Source organism: Leopardus geoffroyi, chromosome E3 (genome assembly GCF_018350155.1).
Source record: "Leopardus geoffroyi isolate Oge1 chromosome E3, O.geoffroyi_Oge1_pat1.0, whole genome shotgun sequence".
Classification (NCBI taxonomy): Eukaryota; Metazoa; Chordata; class Mammalia; order Carnivora; family Felidae; genus Leopardus; species Leopardus geoffroyi.
Genome location: NC_059340.1, coordinates 1511383 through 1531680, shown reverse-complemented (window position 1 = coordinate 1531680; position 20298 = coordinate 1511383). Strand labels below are relative to the sequence as shown.

Sequence of the window (20298 nt, the reverse complement as noted above, 5' to 3'; positions counted from 1 at the left end):
TGCCTTCAGGTGCCCGCGATTGGCAGCTGGCCCCCTTTGGGGAGCGCAGGCAGTGTTTGGGTCAGTGCACCCTGGGGGTCGGGCCTGGACCCTGTCCAGCCCTTCTCAGAGGCCCGGGTCCCCTGTGGAGAGCTGTGTGCCTCCTGGCCCCCAGCAGGTGGCAGCAGACGAAACACCAGGTCCTGCTCCCTTCAGGCCTGCGGTGGGCCGGGGGTGGGGGGGGTGGGGGGGGTGGGGGGGGTGGGGGGGGGGATCCCCAGCCCTGGCTCCTTCTCTCATCACCAAGACTCCCCTGGCCTCCCTCTGGCCTCTCTCAGAACCTGTGCCAGGAGAAAAGGAGGGTGTCCTCCCCTTCCTCCCTAGGAGGCCGAGGTGGCTGCCTGGCACATGTCATGGGAGGGTGCGGGGTAGGGGTGAGGACGGGGGTCTGGGGCAGGGGTGGGGTGGCGATGCCTGCCACGTGCCAAGTCTCAGAGCTCCTTCTGCTGGGGGACCCGGTGTCCGACGAGTTCAGTCCCGTGCCAGCTGCTGCTGGCACTGAGGGACCCCTGCTCTCGAGTTGGCCGTGGGACCAGGACCCATCACGCGGTGTGAGGGAGCCGGTGGGGGGAGCCCCGCCTCGCCCACTTGCGGTGACGTGTGTCACCCCCGCAGAGAGGCCCACGCCGTCTGATCAGGGTGTGGGGTGGGACGCGGTGCTCTGGCGGCCGGAGCAGGGGCAGCCTGGCCGCTTGCCGGGACCGCAGGGGTCCCTGCCACGCACGTGCGCAGAGAGGCGCACACGCAGCCAGTGGCACTTTGTGCGCTTGGAGGAGGGCGGTGGCTCTTTAGCGGGGGTCTCGCGTAAAAGGGAAGAGGCGGAGATGCGCCAGATACCGCGTTCCCCTGCTCCTTCCGTGCGGCCCGTCGCTGGCACGGAGACCGGGCTCGCTCAGTGGCCGCCTTGCAACTAGCGACCGTTCTCACGCAGGCTCTCCCGTGGCACCAGGACCGCCCCGGTTCCCCCGTGAGAGGCACCCCTGACCCGCTTGTCACCCAGGAGGAGGTCTGGGTTAGGGAGAAGGGGGCCCAGCTTTAGGAAGTAAGCCCATAGCAACACAAGGAGGGGCTTTTGGGGGGGAGGGGGGTCTTGGGTTCGGGAAAGTCTTGGGGCGAGCTCCCAGATGACGTGGACGTCATGCCTGCCATCGGTGACACCAGCAGGAACAGGGGGTGGGCACCGTGTGGCAGCTGGAGCCAGACCGGGGACCCAGGGCCAGCTCTGCCTCTCCTGCTGTCACCTTCTGTGACCGGCGTCCATCTCCTGACGGGTGTTGTCCTGTCCTGTCCCCTGGCCCCGTGGGTGGTGACTCTCTCTGCGGAGCAGGGGGAGGAGGGAGAGCGCCCGGGGGCATTTCCCCGTGCTCAGGTCAGGCAGGGCGAGGGTCCCGGCTCAGGCTGCGGACGCGGTCCCCCTGCAAGCTAGCAAACAGGTCCCTCGGGAGCTGGTGGGGTCGGGAGAGAAGGGCACGGTGCTCCCGTGCTGGGCCCTGTGGGTGGTGGTGGTGGACTGTGAGTCGGGGTCTGCTCTGTTTAGTTTTCTGCCCGCTCCCAGGTCTGGGAGCCTCACGGACGTGCCCGAAGGCAGGGACAGAGCCGTACTTTGAGGTGAGGCACCGAAACCCAGATGCCGGCCTGACCTGCGTTTGGCCCCGACACGCTCCCATGGAGCCGAGCCCTGCAGACCCAGGCGTCCCGTTGATGGAGGGCGGGCACGTGAGGGTGCCAGTGGGTTCACGGTCTTCATAGGGAGCATCTGCTCTGTGGCGGCCTGAGGGGCCTGGCCAGACCCTCCTTCCATCTCCAGCCTGACCAGTTTGGGAGACGGACCTCCGGGTCCAGACTGTCCCCCGCAGGGCAGCTCGTCACGGGCACGCAGGTCCCCGAAGCCCTTTCTCCCGTCTCTCAGCCGTGGGGCTGCACTCCAGATAGGAGCCCCGACCCCTCCCTGCCCTGCAGGCCTGGGCTGCGACCTCAGCTCTGCCTACCTGCTTCCTGACCCCCAGCGGGCAGGCAGCCCCGGGAGAGGCCTGGGGCCCAGTGTCGGGCTAGGGCTGGGGCGGCCTGCTGGTCCAGTCCAGCGGCCCCAAGGTAGGGAACAGTCACGGGTGCCCCAGCCTTGCCTCCGCTCCCCCTCCCCCACCCCCCCGGGTCACAGAGGCCACATGCTGACCCCGGACCCTGTAGGCCACAGAGTGCCGCCCTCCAGGGTTCAGGGGCTGTTTCCCCTTCTTATTTATTAAACAGGAACGTTTTATGTATCAGGATCTCGGAGAGCTTCAAAAGCTGCTCCAGGGGGCCTGACAGAAGTTTATTAGTTGAGCATCGTGTATTGGCACACAGTGAAAAGTTATGTAACTTCATAGAACCTGGTTGTTAAGGTTCCTTAGTGCCTCCCAGACAAGCCATCCGTCACGGTGCCGATGCAGGCAAAGCGCCGGGGGCACACGGAGGCCCAGGACGAGCAGCCTTGTGCCGAGCGCTCGCCGGTGAGCCCCCGGAGTCGCTCCCATTTTGTTCATCCGCCTCAAGGAGCCACGGGGAGCCGCGAGGGGTGTGCAGGGAGAACACCCCCACAGCCCGCGGGGTCTGATTACGGCGGCGGATTAACTCTCCGCAGCTCCCCGCCCGCCTGATGGATTGCCGGTCTGGAAGGCAAGGTCCAGGGGGACGGAGGGAGAGAACATCGTTGCCATGCCGCCGCTCGGCGCGCCTGGCGGGGGTGGGCTGTGCACCTCTCTCTCTGCCTCTCCCCACCGCCACCTGCCGCTTTTCCCTTTCGTTTCCGCGCGGCCTCTCTTTCCTTCCTTGTTGTCTTTGTGTTCGGTCCTCACGCTGTCCTTAATGTCTTCTCTCTCTCACCCCCCGCTCTCTGCCACGGCTGCCATCTGCGCTCCAGCCCTCACCCCGGGTCCCCGTGGCTCCTCAGTCGGGTCAGCGGGTCAGCCTTGTCCGTAAAGGGCCAGGTGGTAAGTTCCGTGGGCTGTGTGGCCACACGGTCGGCTCTGTGGTTGTGGCAGCTGGAAGGCAGCTTCGGGCCGTCTGTGGATGGTGGGGGCTGCTGTGTCCCAGTGGAACTTTACTGGCAAAACAGGTGGGGGGGGGCCTGGAATTGGGAGGCCAGCGGTAGTTGTCGGATGCCTGGTCTAGCCCCGGCTCTTCCTGGGACCCCCCGGATGCTGCTGCTTGATGTGAAGCCACCCCAACAGCGTGGGGCTCCCGGGCCCGGTCGGGTGGCACTGGGCCCCACGCGGCCTGTCCAGCACAGCACGCGGTATGCCCTCACACGGGCCGCGCCAGTGGGCCCACCTGTTCACTGATGGGAAGGATGGGGGCGGGGCGAGTTTGACGAGGTCCCTGCTTCTTTCCAGGCCCTGCAGTTCACTCGCCGAGCTTAATCGGGTGCTTCTAACGTGGAGCACGTCTGAGTCCAGCAGACACGGCCCAGTGAGGCGGACCGGGGAGTGCTGAGACTGGGAGAATCCCAGCGGCCCGTCTCTAGTGAAGTTGGTGCCACTTTGCGTGGAGTTTATTTATTCCATTTAATAAAGCGGCTGCAGAGGTTGATAGCGCGCGTCACGAACCTTCCTCCGTCGACCGAGCTATAAATATGCAGCTCGTGCTGCTCTGATCCAACATATCAGCCCGATTTGTTTTTCCAATTTATTTAATTAAAACAGATAACGGTGCTGTTGGCTTCAGGAAGGTGTGAGGAAAAATCCCGATTTCGCAGGGCGGTGGGTCCGAAAGCGCTTCCCTCTTCCAGCACGGGGAGGATGGCCGCCCCGATGCTACCAGCCGCCCGCCCCGCGCTGCCTCTGCGAGGGTCCGACCACAGTGCTTGCGCCCTCCTGCCCTGGCTGCGGGAGGGGTGGCTTGGCCTCCGGAGGAACCCCGGGGAGCTCACAGATCCGCGTTACTTACAAACGCGTCTGCTCGTTCTCCTTGCACAAAGACCTCAGGGTGACTGTCCCGGAAAAAAGCGCCCACAACACAGCGGAAAATCTCGAGGCAGCGTTAAACTGTATTACAGACAAGGGGAAACAAGCAGGGGTGAGTGAGAAGAGCCGGGCCCAGGGAACCCTCCGCGGGGAATGCTACCCGGCGTGCAGGTGGGAGACCCAGGGGAGGCAGACGTCGTGGGGAGGCACTGGCTCCTGTGCTCGGGACAGAGGCGGGAGGCCCGTGCAGGACGCCTCACGGAGCCCGGGCCTGCGCGTGTGTCTACCGGCTGCCCCGCGGGTCGGGCCGCTGCCCCCTCCTGCGCTCTGAGAAGGGCGGGCGCTAGGCTTGCGGAGCCGGCTGCCGCCAGCCGCGCGGATGTGAGATTGGCCCATACGAAACGACAGACACCCAAGGGGTGCGGGGTGGTGCCGCACTGACCCCACCGCTGTGGCTCGTCGTCGCCCCTGTGTCGCCCGGCCTCCCCCGCCGGTCATTTTTGTAGCGGGAGCAGAGTGTGATCTGCTGTCTTGGCGGATCCAAGCTCGTGACGCCGAATCATTAGCGTGCTCCTGTCCCCTTGCTGCGTGCGAGGCCCCCACGTCTCATTGCCCTCACGCCTGGAAGCGAGTACGCTCTCACCCGCACCCCGTTTCTCCCACCTGGCCCCGGCCGACCGCGTTGCCGCTCTCCCTTTCTGCGAGCTGGGCGTCCTCAGAGTCTGTGTGTCCGTGAGGGTTTGCAGCGTTTTCACGTGTCTTCCTTACTTTTCGCTTCACGCGGTGTCCTCTGGGTTCCTTCGTCTTGTCACAGATGACGGCGTCTCATCCTTTTTTGAAGCTAAATAACGCTCCATCGTGTATGGGTAGCGTGTTTGTCCGCCGTCCACTGGCGGGCGCCTCGCCTCGGCTGTTTGCGTGTCTGGGCCGCCGTGAGTCGGGCCGCGGTGAACCTGGGCGTCCGGGCCTTCTTTGAGAGGGAGCTTTCGTTTCCTTTTGACACGTTCCCAGAACGGGAACACCGGATCGTACGGGTCATACTTGTAGTTTTAAGTTTTTGAGGAGCCTCCCACGGTTTCCCCTGGTGGCTGCGCCCGTTTGCGGTCCCCCCAGCGGCGCACGACGCGTCCCTCACCGACGCTCGCCGTCTGTCTTGTTTAGCACGCCCGCCCTCGCCAGCGTGAGGGGCACCTGACCGGTCCCGACGTGCGTGTGCCTGATGCTGCGTGTGCTGAGCGCCTTGTCGTGGACCTGCCGGCCGGCCGTGTTTGCGGCGCCCTGTCGCGGATTGGCTGGGCGTCCGTGTTCTCGGGGAAAACTGTGCATCCTTTGCCCACTGTTTGTTTGGGTGTTGGGTGATTTGATATCGGGTCGCACGAGTTCCTTACATACGCGGTTGTCAACCCCTTATCCACGTACGGTTCGCAAATACCGTCTCCCACCACCTTCCGTTTTGTCAGTGGTTTCCTGTGCAGGCAGAAGATTTTTAGTTGGATTCAGAGCCACCGGTTTATTTTTGCCTTTGTTGCCTGTGCTTTTGATGTCAAATAAAAAAAAAAAAACAAAAAACATCAAAAAGATGAATGAGCCTTTCCTGTTTTCTTCTTGGACTTTTATGGTTCCAGGTCCATGTTTTGAGTGGATTTTGTGCGTGTGGTGTAAGACTAGGGGTCCACTACTGTTCCTTTGCGCGTGGACATCCAGTTTCCTCAAGGCTGTTCCTTGAAGAGCCTGTCCTTGCCCCGTTGTGAATCCTTGACAGCTTTACTTCTGGGCTCCCTGTTCTGCCCCGTCGGTCTGCATGTCTGTTCTTGTGCGGGCGTTACACCGTCTTGATTACTGCGGCTTCATGGCAGCTTGAAATCAGGAAGTGTGATGCCTCCAGCCTCGCTGTCCTTATTTAAGATTTCTTTAGCTATTCAGGGTCTTCTGAGGTTCGGTACATATTTTAGGATTACTTTTTCTGTTTTTGTGACAAATGCCATAGGGATTGCATTGAATCCGGAGTTTCCTTTGGGTAACGGACATTTTAAAAAGTGTATATTAATTTATTTTGAGCGAGAGAGAGGGAGAGAGAGCATGAGCGAGGGAGGGGCAGAGAGAGAGGGAGAGAGAGCATCCCAGGCAGGCTCCGTGCTGTCAGTGCAGAGCCTGATGTGGGCCTCGAATTCACAAACTGGGAGATCGCGACCTGAGCCGAAACCAGGGGTTGACTGCTTAACCGGCCGAGCCACCCAGGTGCCCCAGGTAATATGGACGTTTTAACAGTATTAGGTCTTCCAGTCCGTGAGCGTGGAATGACTTTTTATTTGTTTGTGTTTTGTTCGGTTTCTTCGGTCAGTGTTTTACGGTTTTCAGTCTATAGGTCTTTCACCTCCTCCCTTAGATTTATTTCTGGGTATTTTATTGCTTTTTTGATGCTGACGCAATAGAATTGTTTCCTTTTTCAGATTGTTCGCCGTCAGCCTATAGAAACGCATCTGACTTTGGCGACGTGAGTTACAAATCCCGTGACTCTACCGAATTCGTTGGCTACCTCTAACGGTTTTCTGGTGGCGTCTCATTTCCCGCGTGTACGGTCATGTCACCTGCAGGGACAGTTTCACTTGTTCCTTGCCGACTGGGACGTCTGTTTCTTTTTCTTGTCTGATTGCTGTGGCCAGGACCTCGAGGACTGTGTTGAGTAAGCATGGAGACGGCGGGTGGTGCCTAATTAATTGTTATCACGAAAGCATGTTGATTTTTGTCAGGTGTTTTCTTTGCATCTGTTAAAACGATCGTACGATTTTCCTGCTACGTTCTGTTAATATGGTGCATGCCGTCGCTTGATTTGTGGATGTTGAGCCGTCTTTGCATCCCAGGGATAAATCCCACTTGGTCACGGTATGTCGTCCTTTTAACGTGCTGTGGAGTGTGGTTTTCTGGTACTTTGTTGAGGATTTCTGCATCTGTGTTCATCAGGATACCGGCCTGTGGTTTTCTTGTAGTGTCCTTGTCTGGCTTTGCCTCGGGCTAATCTTGGCCTCATAAGATGAGTTTGGAAGTGTTCTTTTCCCTTCCATAGTTTTGGAGGAGTTTGAGAAGGATTGGTAATAATTCTTGAACTGGTCTCGGGCCTTTCTTTGTTGGGAGATTTTTTTTTTATTACTGATTCAGCCTTCTTGTTATTGTTCTGTTTGTATCTTCTGTTTCTTTGTGGCTTATCCTCCAGAGCTTGTGCGTTTCTAGGAGTTCATTTGTTTCTTTCCGACCGTTTGCTTTGTTGGTAATTGTATCCAGTAGTCTCTTAACGAGTCTTGGCACCTTCGACTGGTCTCTTGTAACGCGTCCTCCCTTGTTTCTGGTTTAAGTCTGTCAGACTGATTCTTAACTGAGTTTCACTCAATGTCTGTCCATTTTGGTTATTTTTTCAAGACACCGGCTTAGTTTTGGGCATCTTTTCCGTCCTCACCAATGGAGAGTTATCTCAGTCCACCCTCTGTGGGGTGACAGCTGGAGACCCCTGTCTGGCCACCTTGCTGGTGTCCCAGGCCAGTCCTTCTCCCGGCTCATTGCGGGGATGCGGCACCTTTGGGACTGGCCTCTGGTTGTCTCGCTCCAGATTAAACCTGTGGCAGTGGTTCTCAAACTCGGTGCACATTTGGATGGCTGTGGGCCCCTTCCTCAGAGGTGTGGGGGGGCTGGGCTGAAACGCTGTACCGGTGGCGAGCTCCCGGGCGACGGGGCAGCTCCGGTCCCTGGCCACGCTGAGAGCCCTGCCCCAGCATGAGCCCCGGGGCTGCCACACGGGAGGGACCGAGCCCTGCACGGGATCCCGGGCTTTGCCACAGAGCGCCTCACAGGGCTGGGCGTGCTCTGGGGCTGGCAGAGGCGCTGGCCGCCTGGGTCACGGGGCTGGCCTCGGTGGCGTGGACGCCTCTACCTGACGGGCTGTGGCAGCCGCGGCCGGCTGGCTTCGGGCCGTCACCTGGCCCTGTGAGCAGGCTGCCCGCTTAACGTGCCCGCGGGTCTGTTTTGTGGCTGCCGTCCACGCTGGGGGTGCGGGCGGCTCTGCTCGCCCCTCGCGGCCTCTGCTGGGCAGAAAGCACGAGTGGGTCTGGGTCCTGCACCCGGCGGGGCCCGCAGACCCGCAAGTGCGGTGGAGCAGAGGGGCCGGCGGCCCGAGGCCTCCGGCTCGTTCCCTGCACGTGCCCTGCGACTTTGGGCGTGCCCCCTCCGTGGGCTCTCACTTCCCCTCCTCCTGGCCAGGTGTCCTCGTGTCCTCCCGGCTTGGTCGGCCAGCTGCGGCAGCCTGTCGCGGCCTGCAGGGACTGCCCCTCGGCCGTGCCCGGGCTCCCGCGCTGGCAGGCCACTGGCTCTTCATACATAGCAGCTTCTCACCTCTGGGTAAAAATAGCCACGCGAGGTCTTGGTGCAGCCTCTGCCTGTCACAAGTGGCGCGTGGGCCTGGGGCACGAGTCTGAGTGCAGCGGCCACCCGGGGGCCCGGCCGGAGGACGTGTCCCCGAACCGGGAAATGCCGTGTGAGCTGCTGGGCTGACGCGGCTCTGTGGCCACCCCGGCCTCTCCGCACGCCCCGTCCCCCTCACGCGTGCTCCCGGGCGTGCTGCCTCTATGCGCGGGCACTCCCGCCAGCCCCTCTGATTTGCAGACCCCCGGTCGGCTGGGCTGCAGCTCCAGGGTCCGGGGCCTCCCGCGGCTGCTGCGGGCGTCTGTTCCCCGCAGGTGGTGCCTCCAGCCTTGTCACTGCGACCAGCCCTGTGGACCAGCCTGCTGCTCCCTGGCCCCCGCCTCCCTTCTGAGCCCCCTGCCAGCTCCGTGCCTGCAGAGCCCCCCTCTTGCCATCACCTCAGGACCCCCTGGCGTACAGGACGAGCACCAGTGTGAGGTCACTGGTCACGGGCGGGCCAGGGGCCGGCAGGGTCACGGGAGTGACACCTGAGTCCCGGGCAGGGCACGCAGTCCTGCCTGGGTGGAGGACACACGCGTACTCCTGCAGCACCCACCCCCCCACGCCCCCTCCCCCGCCCAGGTCCCCAGAGTGTGAACGCCAGCTGCAGGGAGGAAGCCGTCCCTCCTGGGAGCCTGGCCGGAAACTGCAGTGTGTGTGCCCCGCTTGGACTCCCTCCAGAACATGGGCAGTGACCACTGCTCCCCGGCCCCCAGCCCTCATGCACCTGTCCAGGGGCTTCGGGCGCACCGGGCGCACATCCCCCTCTCCTGGGCCGTGAGCCTGGCCCTCTGTGCGGCCTCAGCTCCTCGGGTGTTGCGAGTGGAACAGCCCAGGGGGCGTGTGGGTGGCCTGGTGGCGCTCTGCTGCTCAGGGGACAGCCCGGCTCTAGCGCAAGTGTCCGGGACACGGCCGGAGCAAGTCACCGCAGGGCCAGGCCGGTGCTGCCGGACGGACCGGCCCAGCAAGCAGCTGCTGTGTGTGAAGACGGGACCCCACGGGCAGAATCATGTCCACCCGCCGCCTCGGCCGGTGCTGCTCCCAGCCGTGTTCCCCAGCTGCCCCGGACGTGCCTGCACGGGTGCGGTGACGCCCGTAGGGACAGTACCACAGAACGAGTGACCGGCTGAAGCCCAGTGGATGGGCTTTGACCAGCGGCCTGTGTCGTGTCCCCTTCTCAGTCCTCCGGAAAGGCCGGCGTGTTGGAGCTGGTGGGACCTCGGCAGGTGCAGGGGATCGTGGTGTCCGGGCCGGGCCTCCCGCGGGGTGGGTGGACACGGCTGGCATGCCACACGGGCGCCTTGTCCGCGTGGGCCACCGTGACTTAGGCCTGGTCGCTGACCGCACCGCTTCGCCTTAGCGCACTCTGGGGAGGGCGGGGGGGCACGTTCACGTACGTGTGCTGTTGGGGGGGGGGGGGGTCTGCGGAAGAGGGGCCAAGCACCAGAGGAGGCCTGTGTGGCGTCAGATGTTTTGTTCGTGGCCGGTGCGCTAGGAAGGCCTGCGTTTCCTGCTTGCAGAGCGGCCGCCGTCCACCAGGCGTCTCACCAGGGGCCCACGCTGGGTCATCGGAGCCCGTCACTCAGGGGCGGTGGGCTGCCGGGGCCGCTCCTCTGCACCCCCGCCCTCTGCGCGGGACGGCCCCTGCATCTCTGGACGCCTCCCTTCTCCCTGGCTCGGCGGCTTGGGGTGGTGCCCCCCGCCGTCCTGTTGCGTCTGTGGGACACGTGAAGCGTGGCCAGTCCCTCCGGCGTCGGCTTCCCGGCCTGGCAGAGGGCGGGAGAGGCTCCCGGCCTCCCTCCCCGGCCCGAGTTTTCCTGAAACTGTTTCGAGGCTCGTCTGCCTCAGGGACGTGAGGCGAGTGCTCGTTTCCCGACGCCGCGTGGACGCTCCTCCGGACAGGTTTCTGCCAGTTACTCTGGTTTCTGGGGGTCTCTGCAGCCCTCGTGCTCTCTATCGTATAGCAGCCCTGTTTCATAGCCCGGGTCACACGAACGCCCGAGAAGCACGCCTCCTGGGTCCACTTCACACGGCGGCTGGGAGTTTGAGCGGAGCGCGGAGCATCGTGGATCGGCCTCTGCCTGTTCATCCTGGCGTCCGGGCCTTGGCTCACCTGTGTCCTCGCGGAGGCCGTAGTGAAGTGTCCCGCACATGTCGGCGGAGTTCTGGCCTCACCACCTGGTCGGGGGGCCCTCTCTGCGGCCTGGACGTCCCCGTGGCCACCACTGCGTTTCTGTGGCTGGCTCGCCGAGCGTGTGTGCAGGCGTGTGGCCGGCTCCCGGCGTGGCCACGGGCAGACGCGGCCCTGTGCTCTCCGCCTCTCCTGGCTGACCTTGCTCGGGGGCCGCCAGCCGCACCTCTGTGTGCACGGCTGCGCCACAGCGTGCTGGGTCACCCCTGCCGGGGGCGGGGGCAGGGGGCAGCCGGCGGTTTCAGATCTCAGCTCTGCGGTGCTGGCAGGGGCGGTTTTGCGCCCATCAGCTGGGCGCACGGTTCGGTTTCCTGGGAGCGCATCGTGGGCTGGGTCGCCGAGCGAGAGGGGAAAGCCAAATCACCTTCCCGAGCGGTTCCCTAGTTTTTAACCCTCCCCGCCACGGGACGGGGCCTCAGGCCCAGCGCTCGGTCCTGATGCTGGTGTGCGGTTTCGGGTTTTCAGCTGGGTTTCGTAGCTGGAGTTTTGGGGCTGCCGTGCCGTGGCAACGATTCTGTGCCGCCCGCACTTGCCCCGTTCTCGGTTCTCCTGAGAATGTCACTCTGGGCTCACGCGGTCTCGCAAAGTACCCACGAGCTTTTAGCGGGAGCCCTGGCCTCCTCGGAAGGGTTGGCGCACGCGGACGTTGTCACGAGAGACGCGCGTCTCCCGCGGCCTGACGACCCGGTGCCGCCGGCCTCTCCCTGCGCGCCTCGGGAGCCGCGTCCTGGGACCCTCCAGCGTGTCCTGAGAGTCACGGCAGGGGTGACAGCTGTGTGTCCGTCCCCTGCCGCTCCAGGAAGGACAGGGTCTGTGGTGTGGCAGAGACCCTGTGGCCGCCGCCGGGTCCCCAGCAAGCCCGGTGCTTCTTCAGGGAGGTGGGTTCAGCCTCTCGCTGGCGGTGTCCAAGCAGTGGCCCCTCGATTCCCTTAGTACACCTGCGCTCACTGTTTCCGGGCAGGACGGAGGCCTCTTTCTCTCCCCGTGTGAGCGTTTCCTGGCCTCTTGCTGCTCAGGAGGCATCGTGCAGGACCACGGGCGAGCCACGCAGACCACGCTCGTGGGCGTCGAGACTCGGCGCACATGTGAGCCAGCAGCGCCCGGGTGTGCCTGGCCCGGCTCTGGGCGCCGGGGGGCCGCTCTGGAGTTTGGTCTGCTCCCTGTTCCACGGTGGCGACTGTGGAGACGTAGCGCGCCGGCTGGACTGCCCAGGCCCGCGCGGCCCCCCCTGAGCTCCCGCCTGGGTCCCCGGGACCTGGCCAGGCACCTCCGTCGGCTCCCACGGTCGGGAACCTGCTTTGCCTCTCTGCCCTGGGGCAGTACGGGCCGGGCCCCCGGGACGGTCCTGCTGGTTGGGGGGCGTCCCGGATTTTCCTGGATGTTGGTCCTGTTGGGAAAGTCCCCCTGATTGCTTCTTCCGGAACGTGAGCTTTCCAGGAGGAGTGGATTGCAGCCCCACTCTTGCAGGGGCGTGGAAACCGCACCCCGGTCGTCTCCACGCGTGTAACTGCATCGCTGTTTTGGGCAGCAGGTGTGGGCGTGCGCTTGCGTGTGTCTGCTGGCCGCCCCCCGGTCACCTCCTCCAAACGGCGGGAACGTAGGGCCACCTCCTCGCCCCCGGGGCCCCCGTGCGCAGCAGGCAGCGTGGGCGGTGGAGAGGGGCAGCGGGAGGCCCACTGACCCTGCTTTCTGTCTTGTCTTGAAGGCTCAGCTGTCCCAGGCCCTGGAGGAGCTGGGAGGCCAGAAGCAGAGAGCAGACATGGTGAGTCCCTCGGTGGTGGTCTTTGTGGCCACAGGGAGCTCAGGGTGGGGGTGCCTTAGACCCTGGGTGTGAGGAGATCATGTCAGGTGCAAGCCTGGGGGTCCCTGATGGCCATGGCCCTTCCTGTCGTCAGAAACACCGGTGGGAACGGAAAGGGTGTGGTGGGGCTTGGAAGCCGGGTGCTGGGTCCCCAGCGACGGGCTGGTGTGGGGCCGTCCCCCGGTTCACTCTGACACGGGGCCGACCACGCACCTGGTGCCCTAGGTCGTGACCCATCCGACATAGAGCAGACTCGCACACCCTCCTGAGCGGTGCAGGGCCCACGGCCTGGCGATCCATGCCTTGGCGCCCACGGCCACGTCGTCCTCAGGCTGTCCCCCAGCGGCTGGCCCACGGCGGCCCCACCTCCCGGGGTGTGCACCCTGAGGTGGCCGCCGGGCTCCACAGCCCCCGTTCCCCTGCTGAGCTTGTGGAGCCCCCCAGCCACTTGGCAGGTTTCCTCTCTGCGTGTTCCCCTGGGACCATCCCCCCGTCTGCCCTGCACCCCCGCCCCCCGGGGCTGCGTGCAGAGCTGGGTGGGGGCAGGGGGCAGGCACCGCCGACCCTGGCCTGGGTGCCCAGTACCAAATGGCTTCCTTACCTTGTGGGACGGACCGCGCCCTTGTGCCACACAAGCCGCAAGGCCCGTCGCGCTGCTGCGGCCACGGTCTGGCCTCTGTGGGGACCTAGCCACCAGGGTCACAGGAGGGCCACAGGCCACATTTACAGGTGTGCTGGGACTGCCCCACCCCAGGACGCACGCCATCCAGTTGGGATCGGGGCTGTGGGGTGAGGAGTTGGGGTGGGCCCTGGGGCGCACAGCGCAGCTCAGGGTTTCTAGTGCGGTGTCATATCTTGTCGGTCCCTGACTTTGAGCGGGTCACCTGGCCTTCACCTGCAAAATAAGAGTGGCCCACAAGGGGACATGCCACGTCCTTGGACTTGTTTCGTCCGTCCTGCCGTTGTCCCCCTGGCCGCTGGGTGTCCTGTCTTAGCACTGCTCTCGGCCATAGCGCAGGGCAATGGAACACTCAGGAAGCAGCCGCCTGAGGCTGGCTGTGCTCAGAGCCCCTGACGGGTGGGGGTGAGGGAGAGTTGCAGGGGTGCGTGGTGGGCAGTGGTTCCACTGGCCATGCAGAGGTAGACGCAGGGAGAGCATGAGTCCAGGAGTCAGAGATGGCAGGGTGGCCTGGGAGGCGGGTGAGGGAGTCACGGGTAGGATGGGAAGATTGGGGAGGGCAAAGCCGGAGAGAAACTTGGGCATCTGAGGGGCCAGTGGATGCCGGGTGCCGGGTGCCTGGCCCTGGGGTCCGAGCTCCCGAGGCGAGGCCAGCAAAGCACCTGGACGTGTGTGTGTCCCGGGGGCCGGCGTGCAGAGCCTCAGGTTCGAGCCCTCCCAGGCCACTCCAGCACCCAGGAGCCGGGCCCCCAGGGAGGGCGGCTGCACCCATCAGGAGCACATCCTGCTGTCACACACGTGTTGTTCGAAGTGCACGTCGGCCCCGCTGGTCTTTGCGCCTTGGGCGCCCCTGTGGGTGCGTCCCGTGCCCTGAGTGTCTGAGTTCTCTGCGGCCGGCATTCATCGTTGACCCGTCTGTCACTCAAGTGGGTTTACTCTCTGCCTCTGTTGTGTCATCTGAGTTGTTTCCCGCGTGTTTCTGTCTTCTCCTTCCCACTTGGAGGGAGAACAGACGTGGCAGTGGCCGGGCCGGTGTGGGACCAGGTGCTCACTCAGGCCTGCGAGCCTCTCCTCTCCCTGCCTCCTCCCCAGGCCCTGGGTCCACCTCCTCCGGCCGGCTGGGCCCCCAGCGGGTCAGGAGGGACTTTCGTCCCTGCCGTAGGCCCTGGTTGGCGTGGGAGGAAGAGTGAGGCCCCACGTGGGGCCGGGGCCGGGGCCGGAGCTCGCAGTGACACGGGGATCGAGGTGACCCTGGATCTGGCTCCGCGGCCCTCATGCGGTTTTGGTGACGGTGTTGGCGATGGCTCTGGCCAGCGGCATCCGTGGCCACTCTCCGACTGGGTCAGGGATGCCCGGTTCCTGGGCCGCCTCTCCCAGCCTGCTGTTTTCTGGCCCTAAGTTGATTTGCTACTTAGGGAAGGAGAGGAAAAAAAGAAAAACTTAAACATCTGTAGCTAATTGCAGATGACAAGACAAAGACAGTTTGCCTTTCTGTTATTAATTAGAAAACCTGTGCTAATTAGGAAGCATGGCATCATTCAGGCTTTTCTCTTTAAGTGCAATTAATATCACGAGGAAAGATGTCCTGGGCCATAGTTGTATCATTAACATCCCTCACCCTAATTAGATACGGCCGGCGGTGGCTGGAGAAATGAGGTTTTTGATTATAACTGTAAAACTCCCTCTAATATTTTACATACTCCAGGGAGCAAGGATGGGAGATTTATTTTCAGATTTAAGGGGGAATGACGCCTTCACGACTCTGGGAACTAAGCAGTCATCCACCCTGAATACCGTTCCCCCCTATGGCTCCCGCGGGCTCCCACTGCCAGCCTCTGGGCCTGCGCAGCAGGGTCAGCCGGGAGGGGCTCTGGCGGGTCGGGCACTCCCTGGGGGGCTCCGAGGTGTGGCAGCGTCCCATTGGGGCAGGGCAACATCTGTGAGCGGGCGTGCGGCCCTCTGGGCCCGCACCGAGCTGCTCCCTGCCCGCGGTTTTCATCCTGAGACGCCAGGCTCGCTGGCTGTGGCTCTGAGGGGCTGGTGCGCGGATCACGGGAGATGCCAGTGAGAGCCGATTTTCAGCTCTGCGAGGGGCACGCACACCCGTGTGTGCCTGCTGATGCGTCTGTCACTGTGAAAGCAGCATCGAGGGCCAGGAAATCGGCAGAAGGGGTTGTGTGAGCTTCCATTGTTCAGTGCTGGCAGCCAGCATCCGTACGTGCCTGCCGCCCGAGAACCTGGCCTTATCGCAGCCTGCCAGCGTTGCCAGCTGCCTTCCGGAAAATTATTACAAGAACCTCCTGGTTCTCCGACTGACAGTGACTCATTTCACGTCCTGGATCCGTGCTGCCACGGGACCAAGCCAGGGTTGGGAGACCCCCCCTCCCCCCCCCCAGCTTCGATGGGAGAACTTCATCCGTGCTGGGCGAGTCAGGAAGGCTCATGGGGGACATCGCTGCAGGGACCAGCAGGACTTGTGTCCCTGAGGCTGGTGGCCATCTTGGGTTTGGGTCAGCCTGTTCATTCGCAGGGCTCTGTGCCCGCAGAGCAGTGCCTGTGTCCCGCCGCTGGGGCCCGGCATGATAGAGGGAGGCGTCAGGGCCCGAGACGGCAGGCTCCAGGAGCTATGGGGGGGGAGGGGGGACCCGGCCCCGGAGGCTGCAGGGAGCTCGCCTTCCTGAACCACCGTCTGAGTCAGTCTCTCGCAGGCGGCCGTGTCCCCAGCCTGACCCGGGCTTGACCTGCTGCACTTGCCTGGCCATCTGCTCTGAGCCGACCGGGATGGTCTGGACCGTTCTGTGCGTGTCCCGGGACCTGGCCCTGCCCGCCTCCACTCACTCCCGGCATCTCCCGGTGTTTGTTGCTTCTGCAGCTTTATGCCAGCTGCTGGCCGTGTCCCCTCGGCTGTGTCCTCCTCCTGGCCGTGTCCCTCTGGCCGTGTCCCTGGCTGTGTCCCCCGCCACGTCCCTCTGGCTGTCCTGCTTCCTCGGCAGAGCCATGGAGGAGACAGGCCTTCGCTGCGGGAGAGCAGATCCGCTGGCCGGCCGGTGGTGCTTGGCGGCCGTGTTGTCTTCTCCGTGTCAAAGCGACGTCCTCATCGTCTTTGTGTGTCCAGTGCGTGGCCTGGAGCGAGCACCCCGAGTCTGCGAGCAGGTCGTGAGGTTGATTTGGGTCTGGCGTCTGTAGCCGGGGCCAGACCCAAATCGACCTCACGACCTGCTCCTGAGTGTCCCGAGCACCGGGGTGATCGTGGCGGCTTCTTGACGCACGCTCACGCGGCCTGACGGCCAGCCGGGCGCCATTCTGACAGCTGTGCAGACGTGAGCTCCCGGAGCCCTGTGGCGTGGCCCCGTTGGCGCCTGGCCTTACTCTTCAGGAGGCACAGGCCTGGGTTCCGGCGGGTTCCAGCTCCAGTGACTTTGCGGCCACCGCACGCCTCTGCCTGGGCCTCCGAGACTCCTGTCCCTCGTGTCCCTGACCGCGCTGACCCACGTTAGCACAGACTGAAGGGCCGTCGGATGCCCTGGGAGTGGCTGTGTCGGACCCCCCACCCACGCCGTGGCCAGCGCACCTTGCCGGCACGTTGCCCGGCAGCCGCCCAGATTCGCTGCTGGGTGCTGGCTCCCGGGGGTGAGCGCCTAGGCCGGCTCGGTGGGAGCTGGGGAGTTGGTTTTGGGAGAAGGGCTCTAGAAGCCTCTTTAGAATTTAGTGTCGAGCTGACCTGGGGGGCACAGGGCCACCCCCAAGAGCCGAGTCCCCAGCAGGCGCTTCAGGGCCGGAGGGCTCTGGGTGAGTGAGGGACGCGGAGCTGGCCGCCGCGCCCCGAGGGCTGCCTGGGGGCAGGGCGGCATGTGGGCGTGGGGCCCTCTGCCCGTGCCACACTGGCTCGTCTGTCCCCCGAGGCCTAGCGTGTGGGCGTCCAGACTTCCGCCCTGGGTCCCCTCCTCCCCACGGTGCTGCTCCACACTGGGCCCCGGTAGGGGCCAGCTCGAGGCTGTCCGCCTTTGGCCGCCGCAGTCCTGTCTTCGGATGAGGCTCCTGAGGGAGAGAAGGGGTCACGCACCCCGGGCTGGACAACTTTAAACACGTCTGTGTCCCGACACCGTATTTGTCAGGTCCCGCGAGTGTCTGAGTCCCGCTTCTGGGCGCCCTTCTGACTCTCCGCACGCGCGTCTTCACTTAGGCCCCCTGTTGCGGCTTCCTTCACCTTCCCGTCGCCCCCGTGCCGCTCCCGCCCCCTGGAATGTGTTTTCTGTCCCTCAGGGCCGAGCCCTCCCTCAGCGGGAGTTAAACGTCCTGTGCTTCCCCTTCATAGGGACACGTCACGTTCCCATTCCACATTTACTTGTGGGCCTGTGACCGTCACCATGGCTGTCATCCTTGTTGTGGGCCCGTTTTCGGTCACGCCGCAGCCACTGAACTCCGAGCGCTCCCGGGTGCCGGGCTGTGCTCGCGGCTGTACCCGGACCATCCCTCTTAGCCCTCACGGCAGACCCTGGTGCCGGGGTCGTCGCCATGACTCAGATGAGGGGACAGGTGCAGTGGCGGCCGGGCCGCAGGCCTGTGGGCACCGTGAGGCCTGCTCACGCCAGCCGGCCTGCGTGGACGTCGCGGTGCCACGGGGCCGGGCCCTGGACTTGGTTGTAAAGTATTTGCTGAGGGATGGGATGTGGACGTGGGGGGAGGCAGCTTGCGCCCCGCCCGCCCCCTCTCCCCGAGCGGGGGCCCCTCTCCCCGAGCGGGGCCCGGTCTTTTTGGTTCGTCCAGGCTTGCAAAGACCTAGCGAGGTTGGTGATCTATCACCTCACGGGGATCCGTCTGTGTTTTGGGGACAGGGGTCCGAGAAGATGGTCTCCTAGCCTAGGAAATAAATGTCTGCTTCTGTTATTTCTGGCTCTTAATCGGATCGTTCCCAAAAGGAGAAGGAAACTCCCCAGTGCAGAGGGAACGCTTCTGCCTGTTCTTGTCTGGACCATGAAGACGTGCTGTCAAAGTCCCCAGAGCCCCAGCCTGTGGAAGGGCTGACCCTTCGGTTATTTCCCTCGTCAGTGTTGTCTTAGATACCCTCGTGTCTTCTGTCCCGCGTGAGGGTGGAGGTCGCGGGTCGGGCCTCCCGGCGGAGTCCTCTGCCCTGCGCTGATGACGCTCTGTGCTGCCGACTTCCGGTTCGCAGCCTCTGGCCTCCCGGCCTTCTCTTGAGTTTGGTGTATCGTTTCCATCACTCGCACGTTGCTGTTCACCCAGCTGGAGGCCCAGGTTCACCACGAGGCCCACCGGGCCCCTTGCGGGGTCAGGGACGCTGTAGAAGGCTGGCGCTCCCCTGGAGGAAAGGGAAGGCCCCGCAGCGCCAGCCCACAAAGCTGAGGCACGGTGAGGGTCTCTAACAGCCACACCTAGAAATTGGTTGTTTATCTTTAAAAGCCACGTGGCCCCTTCCATCGGGGGCGTCTTCTGTGACAGACCTTCTCACGCTCGGCCCGGTTCTAAGTAAGACGTTTTTGTATCGTTTGAACGTCTCGCGTCTCGGCAGTGACCTTCTCTGGCTTAGGTCTTTCTCAGCTGGCAGTTCCTGTCGTGTCCGCATTGAGCGATTTCGCTCCTGACCATATCAGTGAGTCTGCCACGTCCTCACTAGCTGCTGTGGTTCCTCTCCGAGCATTTGCCGCACGCCTTGCAGGTGTGTTCCCGGGGAGCCGGGCAGACGTGGTCCTGCCCTTGCCACCCACCGTCCTTTGCGGAGTCTTGGGCAGCCTCGGCTCTGTGACGGCCAGGGTCTGGCCACTGCTTCCTTCACTGTGGAGAGGCCCCCGGGTCCACGGCCCACGGGAGAAGCTCGCACGACGGCCATGGCGGCCCGGCTCCTGTGGAGCCAGACTTGTCTTGTGCCTTCCCGACTGGGGAGTGTGGGAACTCGGGTGTCCTGGGGCCCACGGTAAGCCCCACCTGGAAGAGCGGCCTCAGTGGAAGGCGTTCTGTAGCAAGGCCTTTTCCTCTTCAACATCGCCGAGGTCGCCCGTGGCGACGTCGAGGGGTCCAGAGCCCGCAGAACCGTGGCCACGTTTCTGCTACGGGCACGCGTTTTCTGGAGGGGGGTTTGCCCTCGTGGGATTTTCCTGGACTTTCTAACACCCCCACCCCCCATCTCAACGACTGCTCTCCCGGAGGAGGCGGCCTCACAGCCTCAGCCAGCCCCTAGACCCACGGAAGCACGTGGACACCTCCCACGTGTTCCCAGGATGGGCCGCCCACCGTGTGCGGCTGGGTCCGGGGCGGCAGAGACCACGCTGGGCGGCTGGCGCCCCTCTGCTCCCAGGTGGTGCACGTTGCCCAGACTGCCTCCAGACCCGGGTGACTTTCAGCTCGCTTTCGGGTTTTTTCCCGCTAAAACCCTGGATTTCTCCAGGTCTGCCTCTTGGGCCTTCCTGCCTCCGCTCACCACGAGCCTGTCACCTGCTGCCAGGCCGCCCTGGCTGGTCTCTCCCACCCCAGAACGCTCCCACAGCCCGTTCCCTGGGTGGGTGGGCTGCAGGGGTCCCTAGAATCTTCTTAGCAAACGTGCTGGTGTAGGGAATGGCGCTGTAGCGTGAAGTCCTGCTTGCACACGCCTTCCGGTGGGGCTTCTTTTCTCTGGGGTGTAGGCGTGCCCCAGCTCGGGTGACCAGCTGTGCTTGCCAGGAAGTTCCCCGGGAGAGCCACCGGTGGCTGCCGTGGCCTGCCTGGCCTGTCAGGTCAGGTGCGTCCCTCCAGACAGAGCAGAACATAACCAGGGCAGTCTGTTTCGGCCCCTCCCGCGCCTCCCCAAGAAGCAGCAGCCACTACAGAGACCTTCCTGGATGTGTGATGGGTCCGGAACCGAGCAGAAAGGTGGCCTTTGACCAGGATTCCCACTCTGACCTCAGTGTCGTCTCTTCTCTGGGACACCTGAGGTACCTGCCCAGACTGAGCTCTGGGGAGAGTCCCTGGGATGCACTGGGCCTTGGTCCCGTCAGTACCACCTGTGGTCCGTGGCCCAGGCGGACGGACCCTCCCGTGCCCCGGCCTGGGGGTGCACGCATCCTTCCTCTGGCGCTCCACGGTGCCAGGTTCACTGGGATCGTGTCAAGGTGGGGCACGCTTCTCTGCTCTTCCTGCTGGCTAGTGCTTTGTGGAACTGGGTAAGGCCCTGGGATCAAACTGTGTCTTCCCAAATGAAACTGAA

At 63.8% G+C, this 20298-nt stretch overlaps 1 protein-coding gene across 9 annotated transcripts in view; it reads left to right on the top strand.

Annotated features, from left to right (window-relative positions):
• The window catches only part of MAD1L1 (mitotic arrest deficient 1 like 1), a 324285-nt gene that overhangs the window by 169750 nt on the left and 134237 nt on the right, over positions 1 to 20298 (top strand). For 7 of the 9 annotated variants that reach the window (XM_045462002.1, XM_045462008.1, XM_045462004.1 and 4 more), the window contains one exon: positions 12326 to 12382. The exons of the other annotated variants lie outside the window; for them this stretch is intronic. In XM_045462002.1, the coding sequence (XP_045317958.1) occupies positions 12326 to 12382 (57 nt within the window). The remainder of the gene's footprint in view (positions 1 to 12325; positions 12383 to 20298) is intronic. 9 annotated transcript variants of the gene reach the window in all.